Source organism: Tyto alba, unplaced genomic scaffold (genome assembly GCF_018691265.1).
Source record: "Tyto alba isolate M040663 unplaced genomic scaffold, T.alba_DEE_v4.0 Super-Scaffold_5, whole genome shotgun sequence".
Lineage (NCBI taxonomy): Eukaryota > Metazoa > Chordata > Aves > Strigiformes > Tytonidae > Tyto > Tyto alba.
In genome coordinates this window covers 18,323,445-18,331,979 of record NW_024881326.1, presented here as the reverse complement: position 1 = coordinate 18,331,979, position 8,535 = coordinate 18,323,445, and the positions used below count along the sequence as shown (strand labels likewise).

At 34.6% G+C, this 8,535-nt stretch overlaps 1 protein-coding gene across 2 annotated transcripts in view; it reads right to left on the bottom strand.

Moving 5' to 3' along the window:
* Positions 1 to 4,400: 4,400 nt before the first annotated feature.
* Positions 4,401 to 8,535, bottom strand: part of PCDH11X (protocadherin 11 X-linked) — a 509,983-nt gene continuing 505,848 nt past the window's right edge. For both annotated transcript variants that reach the window (XM_032982731.2, XM_032982732.2), the window contains one exon: positions 4,401 to 7,304. In XM_032982731.2, coding sequence (XP_032838622.1) covers positions 6,913 to 7,304 — 392 coding nt within the window. In that variant the 3' untranslated portion in view covers positions 4,401 to 6,912. The remainder of the gene's footprint in view (positions 7,305 to 8,535) is intronic.

Genomic DNA, 8,535 nt, shown 5'->3' with positions numbered 1-8,535 from the left:
TTGCACTGCAAGTCTGCAGGCAACACACTGAATCTTAGTATATCTGTTAGCTGGAAAAGTCACCCATTTTACCTGCTTCCCTGAGTCTTTATAGCATTTTTGCTAAAGCATTCACCTTTTTCCCTCCCACCCACCCACCCCTCTTACTTCATTGTTCAGACTGATTTTAACTTTTCTCTGTTCAGTCTCCTGAAACTATACATTGTCTTACTGTAGTTCCATACACTTGTAAATTGAAGCTTGATCTACACAGCTGAGAAGCAATACTACATCTTTTATAGAACAGCTGACATTTGGAAAGTTTAGACAAGCTTTTGGATACAGCCTTTTATCATTTCTGATAACTAAACAACAACTGAAGCTAAGTACATGTTAAAAGCAGTTTCTCTTAGTTTAATCTCATTATGTTAATCAACTCTTTTACTACATACATAACAGCTGCAGTAGCAATGAACAACTATATTTCAGTGCCTTAGAAAATGTCTTTTTCTTTGCACATCCTACTCATCTGCTCTAGAACACATCACAGCTGGTAGCTTAAAGCTATGGGTTGAAGTCTAGTACAGTGCTTCCAGGCATTTCATTTATCTGTCTCTTTGATAGGTGTACATGCTAACTTTCTTTTTTATAAATACAGACTTGTTAATCCTAGTGGAAAAAAAAAAGGTGTAAGAAGAGGTAGCATCAATTTCTTATTTAAAAACTATCCAGAAAGCATGGACCTACAGATTTAAGTTTCTGCATTGAATTGCTTTGAATTAAATATGAAGACATCATACATGCATTTACTTTTAGAGCTTTAGTTTTAAGCGTGAAAATAGCACCATCCAAAGACCTCTAAATCACTAAAATAATCAAAATAAAAATGGAAATCATTAGTTTCATTGTAGTTATCATACATTATATATTTTCATACAGGATCATGAATGCCAGGACAAGGACAAAAAGATTATATCTTGGAAAAACATGTTTTTTGAAAGTGGAGTCCATATGTACCTTCTTAAAACACGACTTTCACCACCACACAAGGGAGCAGAGCTGTCTTCTATTTGCTGTAGAAAGTACCTTGCTCATTTCCTTCTCCTGTTTGATATGTAACACTTCTGAGGTGGAGCAGAATAGCTGCTGCTCAATCAAACTACAGCTCAGCCCTCAGGTTGCACCTGGAAGAAACCTGAAGAAAAGACAAGAATGCTAAATAATCATATGGACCGCATATCTTCAAAAATGCCTGCTATTGGTAAATATATGTTATTTAAATAAATTTATGTGTACATTCTAACAAGGCGTTACCTCACCACAAGTTACCTAGCGGAAGGTCGTGGAGTCCATCTTACAGGTTAAGCGATGTAGTCCCTCAGGGCTGCACTGCTTTGGTGAAGATATTGTGCTGTATAGAGCTACATGGCAAATACCTGGGATTCAAGTATTTCCAGCATGCCCAGAGAAGTGCTCCAGGTACTCCTTGTGCCCACAGGGAGGAAAGCAAAAATATTACTTCCAGGGAACATTACTTCTGCAATCCCCCTGCAGTCATACACAGTGACACCAATGCTAAAATTATGCACATCTTCAGATATTACATAGTTCTGCCTTGCTCTGCTATTCTGGTTTATCAGATCTCTGTGAAATTCCACAGTTTCATTTGCCTCCTGAGGTTGCCCTTCAAAATATTACTGAGACCAGCTTAAGAATTAACCATCCAAACCAGGGAAACTCTTCATGTCCAGAAGTTTTTAGCCTCTTTTTCTTTTTTTAATCTGTAGACTGAATACAGCCTTTAGAATAACAACTAATGTTTCAACAGTTATTGTCAGCAAAGGAATATACTTGTGTACAGTTTTGATGCCAAAAGAAATATTAGTTTCCTGCTTGAAAAGATCCCGCAGACAAGAAAGCTATGCTTGCAAAGTCATAACTGTGTCAGAGAAAAAGATATTACTGCCTTAGTGTCAGGACAGCTATCAAAAGAGTTGCTTTTTAAATATGGACTTAAATAATATAGAACAATGCATAAAATATTGTTTCATTTGACAGTTATTTCTTTATATCATATTCAGGGTGAGATGATAATCCCTTTAGCTCAAGAACAACTTGTTAACCATGTTCTCTCAATTAGAAACAGCTTATTTTCTAATGAAACAAAACCCATAAATACCCCTGCCTCCAGCTCATAATGATTTTCTATAAGTAAGTGTATCAGAGGCATAGTAGAAGGAGGGAGCTTGATATGAGAAGTGACACATAAATAGAAGATATTTATGATAATATAAAGCTAGATTGCTGTACAAATTGTTTCTGAATATTTCTACTGTGTACCAAAAGCCTACTAAACTGCATGAAACGACTGCAAATTAAGTTAAATTTTCTTGACTTTCTGACAGTTTGGGGCTTGACAGAGAAATGAGTTTTAGAAAGCTGGAAATGGGAGAGAAGAGGAATACTTTAAAAGAAGAGAGAAGCTGGAGGAATACTTTAAAAATCCTTGTATTTCATAAACACAAAGAAAACAGTGCAAAGGAGAAAACTGCTTTTGTGGATCTAGTTTATTAATAAGTATTGTAATTAACAAGACAACATGCTGTACAGAAACCTGAAATAGAACTACTGCAAATTTACTGGACTTTAAATGCTGCTGGACTGCAATATATGATGTCCAACTGCATGATTTGTAAAGTGTGCTTAGGGCTGTTTCAATACACAGACATACACTGCTCACTCTCAGATCCTGTAGTATGCCATAGAGCAGGGAGATTTCCCAGAATTACAAACTCAAATATTTACAAGAAATCGTCAATCTCTTTCTTCACTAGGGATAACATAAGTTATACACAATTTTCCTATGTATACCAAATAAAATCTTTGCCTTCAACTTTACTTTGTGTCCACACAAACCAATCCCTTCCTTTTTATTTATCCAGTTAAATAATGATAGCTAACTGCACTGCAGTCATTTAACTGATAATCATTTACTGAGGATTGGTATTGAAGCTGCAAAAGCAAAACTTAAGCAAACAAAGCTAATTGTAAATTTTCAAGCTTTAAAAACTCAAACTTAATAAGCTTGAATCAAACAACCTTGAGCTAATCAACCATTACTGACTAGAAACTATTTAGGTCTACTGTCTTTGGCTTGACCACGCTGGAAGCAGGGTAATAATGGTTGCTCAGGGCTGATGGGGTTCCACACTCAATTACAGCTTGCTCAGAATACAACAGAGCAAACTTTCACTTCTCTTACAAAAACCCAAACAGATCTATACACACTGGGGTCATAGATATCTGATACAAAGCGGCTGCTCTCCTCCAGCCCTACGCCAAGCAAAAAGGCCTGGCTGGATTCAGAACCACATAACTAATGTTATGTCAAGCTGGCTGTCATGCTAACATTCATAAACCCTCAGGTCCTATTAGCATGGGCTCATTGCCATGATAATTAGCTAAATGACCTGCATCCGGCCAGCTCACAGCCCAGAGAGAGCAGGTGCTCAGCAGTCTCTGTCTGGCTAAGCAGACATGCCTAATTATTCTTTCTTTAGAATTAAGTTACACTTCAGAATTCAGCACAGTTTAGGAAAACAAATATCATATTTTACTTCAAACAGTTCGACTTCAGTTCTTTTTTTAAGTTTGGTTTTTTTTTTTTTAGGGTTTTTTTGTTTGTTTGTTTTTTTTTTGTTTTGTTTTTTTTTTTTTATAATTGATTGCTTTACAATATGGAAAGAAGTACCTTTCTTTCTGCCACCACTAACTGTAACTCTGATGCAATACTTAGTAGTGCAACAAGCATGTACTGAGCCTAGGGGGCATGTGGGGGACTAATAATCTAGGCTAGACTGTGTGACACAATACTTTGAAGGCAAAGGTTTTCCTTTAATGTTACACTGTATGAAACAAATCTAATCATGTAACTACCATTTTACTGCATATTGTATATAGGATTGTTTTCTCCACAAATTCACACAAGTAAGATAAAATAAGTTAAATGACTAAAAAAAAATTACACAAAAATATACAGTCTATGTACTAGATAAATTATTTATATATATGACAAGATGTGTGAAGAGTCTCTAGTAATATTATTCCTCTGGATACTGACATGCCACTCAAAATGTTGCCTTGAATGCATAATTTTATATATTAGAGATGTAATATATAAAAATGAGGGAACCATTTAACTCCTGATACAACATGTATTTACAATTAATTGTTCTGTATCTTGTTGACAGAATTTTAGAATATCACAACATGATTTCATGGATATAACATTTAATACTTCCTATAATCAGATTAATCTTCACAGTGTTTTTAGTTTAAACAGATTTTTGTTGTTTGGTTTTGGTGTTTTGTTGATTTTTTGTTTGTTTTCAAGAGAAAGAGAGATGGTTAATTGCTTCTGTACCTTAGAGGAAAAAAAAAAAAACACAAACCCTTAAACATTCAAATGTGAAGTTTGTTGTTTTTTTTCCCCTACTTATGAAAAGCCACTAATTCTAGTTCCTTCAACTTTTCCTGTGAAAAACCTGAACTTGTAGAAATAATTCTTTGCCAAGAAATTTCAGTTACAATTTTCAGCCAGAAAGGAAATGTTGCAGGCAAAAAAATTAGAGTTTTCCAGTGCAGCTGCCAAATCTGTAAACATTTGGTATGGCAGCCCTCTGTAATAAAAACTAAAGTCCTCTGCTTACAATAGGAAGCATTAGCTGTCAGCATTTTCTAAATTTGCACAATTAATATGTTTGTTAAATCTGTGTAAACTACAGATAAGCTTTTTTTTGTGTATGCCTGACAAGGACTGCTGAATTTTCTCATCATGATGTCTCCAGAGCAAACCACAATGGGCTTTGTATATATTAGGTATGAATTAATTTGTCAAATTTTTAATTGTCCTGGAATTGGAAATGAGTTGTGTCAGCTATTGTGTGTCAGTACCCAAAGGATTATTATTTTTTTCCAGGATTTACATGCAACTGGAAGCCAGTGTCCCACATCTTTTCTAAACGTTATTGAAAACTACATTAAAAAAAAAAAAAAAGTACATCATTAGATAATCTGATGTTCATTAATTAAACCCTATCAGTAGGTTAAAAGTGAAGCTTCTTTTATTTTGCACATAAAATCTAAATGTGATTTGAATAGATTTACAGTGGGGACAGCAATATATAAAGCTACTTATACCTGCTGGGCACATAAGAGAAGCTCTTTTAGCATTCATTGGAAACCCTCAACAACTTGAATTTTTGTAAATTTTACAAGCAGCTAATATTACAGCATTTTTACACACAGTTTTGTTTATAAATTACAGATTTAAGTTACAATATGAAGCCTACATAGAATTCTATCCATAGGAAATATTCACACACTGTATTTTTTCCCCTCCATACAACTTCGATTGTCTCACTTAATGTAGCAATAAAACTAAACAAAGTTATGCAGCTTTTTAAAGAAGAATTTTCTTGGTATGTACATACTATAAATGATTAAATGGTTAAACAGCAACAAAATACTAGAAGGAAAATGTGTTTTTTCATCAAGGAAAGGAACGTCCTTTTTATCCACTATAGAGTTTACTAGCTTTTTTCTGCCACTATAAAGAATATATCTTCCAGTACATAGAAGACTAAAAAAAAATCCCTTGTCTTTAATGAGAATCATCTTGAGACTTTCTGAAATAATATGATTGGGGTGTGTTTATGATTACATTTGTCCAGCTTTCACTAACTAGATTCTTCTTTCTTTGCTGAGAACTGTCAGTCATTCTCTAATAAACTAAGCCACAATGACGAGTACTCCTTCATCTAATACGTTTGTGGTGAAGTAACTAATATTATAGCTAACCTTTTACTGAATACTTACAATAGATGAATATAGCTGTAAGAAAAAAACCCATATATATCACTATAATATTCTTTTAAACACCAGTAGCTTGCAGCCAAGACATCACATCAGCCAAAAAAGCTACCCCATTTTCCCACTGTTTTCAGCAGTGCCCATGTAATTTTCAACAGGAACAGTAGCCAAAGCAAGCTCTGCAATATGAAAAAAACAAACAAACAAAAAAATTGAAATAGACTTATGGTTTGAAAAACATAATATGTATCATATTGTTGCTTGCATAACTGAAAAAAGGAAAATCTTGGAAATTAAAAAAAGTTATTTATAATTTTTTTTTTCCAGTTTTGATCTTGCACATCCTATCATTGTCATGGTGTTTATTTCACACAGAAAAGCCTAGTTGGGAGCTTTCTATTTCACCTATTGCATTCTTTCAAAGAATAAAAGCCTGTAGATTGAGCCAGTAAAAATTAAAATCAAAAGCAGTTGTCATGTCTTTAAGTATATTTTCCTTCTTAATTAGGTAAAAGATAAATTTTGGTGGAAATATATATCATCCTTCTTAGGAGTTAGATTTTAGGATCTTGTTCATTCTATTATGTAAGGTAATCAAATGAGAAATTGCCTGCTTGATCTCTATTGCTAAGCAAATGGAAGATGAAATCTATGAATATGCTATAAATTATAATGACAAAGAAAAATTTGAGTAAGCTATATTTAGACTGTAATATTCCCCAAAGTGTACTAAGAAATTGATTTCAACAGGGAGGAAGAACTGCTGGCAGATTTTTGCACTATATGGCCTGTATAAGAAAATGAACAGGATTTTGTGTTTTAATTTTGATAGTTTCTGGTTTGTGGGTTTTCTTCTCCATTTTGTGGATTTTACCAAGAACTATGGTAAATTTATTTTATGTAAGTCCTAAGGATTTAGCTTTTCAATTTCAAATTTAGGATTCTATATACATAAGTATTCACAAGCCTAACAAGTTTGTATACTCACTAAGAACAGTGTTAGGCTGTGACTATATACAGTCACACTTAAAGCCTGAAATAATGGATTTGTCAGATATGCATTTATAGCTGGTGCTCGTGTATAAACATAGTGCTACTCCCAGACACCGGTGCCTGGTGGGACGCAGCGAAGTTTGCCAGAGGAATGACTTTGACAGGGTCTTCGCTGGCACAATGTCTTTCGCAGGTGTTGTAGAACTGGGGCCTGGGCCCACCCTGGCCTTTGTCAGTGTCGTCCTTTGGAAGGGGCCTCCCGAGAGTGTGCCGTCCCTCCGGCCTGGCTCCTCGGCCCCAGCCTTGCTGGAAGCCAAACGATGGCAAAGGCGTGTTGGACTGCTGATACTGTGTCAAAGAAGGTGGCATCCAGCAGTTGTCAGAATGGCCTAGGATGAGACACTCCTGTGTGCAGGTTTCAGAGGCTTCAGCCAGGGCTTTCTGGAGATTTACTTCAATAGCTGGAAGGATGGAAAAAGACAAGACGTTATCAGAGGTCCTAAGACTGATGTGCCCAAGGAGTCAAGGTTAACAAAGCAATCCCAATTCTACAATAACGGTCACAGTTTGGAAAGAAAATACCTCCAGGCATACAACTTAAGCGAAGGTTTAGAAGTTTGCAAGTTTGGGGCCCACAGTGTTGTCATTGGCTATCATCAGAAAAATGTTAATGTTTAATGAACAGATGATACCATCATTACAACTATGTTACTAAAGCCCTTGTATAGTCTACTTGCAATGACCTTTTCATTTTTTGAAATTGTCATTTGTGTAATAAAGATAAAAGCTTTATAAGAATCTAATACCATAATTCTGTATATTTGCATACAAACAATTGGAAAAATATAAATATTAAAATCAGGAATTTTTTGAATGTTCTCTTAAAACTGGATTTTTGGATTCTTTTGCTCTGCTTAAGGCTAAGCAAATTAATTTGGACACATAGCCAAACATGGTACATTGGCTTCAAAGATGTACTCATCTTTTAATAAAAAGGCAGTATAACAGCTATATTAAAGAGAATTGATTTCTCCATGCATTCAATACTGGAAACCTTGAAAAATCCAAGGACAGTAGCAAAAGAAGATGTAACCTCTGTAGTTTACTAGCAATTGAACCAGATTTCTTCACTAGATGCAAGGTTTGTGATCTTGAAAAAGGATTATAGAAATTATAATTTGTTCAAAGGCAAAGTAAACTACTAAATCTGAAAGACGTAAGTTGCAATACATAAACAGTCTTGATCAGTTTCATTTAAACTGTGGCTTTGCCATGTTGTGTAAATTCAAACTAAAAGAATTAATCTTCTACAAATCATTCATTGAAAAAGTTTTCATATTATATGTGTTAATTTTATATTCTCTTGCTGTATACATGGTTTAAATACATCGAGGAGCAAAGAAGAGCATATGATTAGATATTTCACTGTGCTGTCTCCACAAAATTTTCCAATGAAAGATACATACTTATTTTTAATACCTGTCTTCATGAAAATAACATTTAAAATTGGATTCTGGCTCCTAACCACTGGAGAAAGTATGCCGCTAGTAATTACTTATTGTAATGTGTGTTCTGAGTAGGAGCCTACAACCCTCTGAGTTTTATGTTTAAATACATGCCGCATTTCTGCTTTAATAAATACTTTGCATGTTGAAATATGGGTAAAACTACAAAGCACAAATACATATTTCC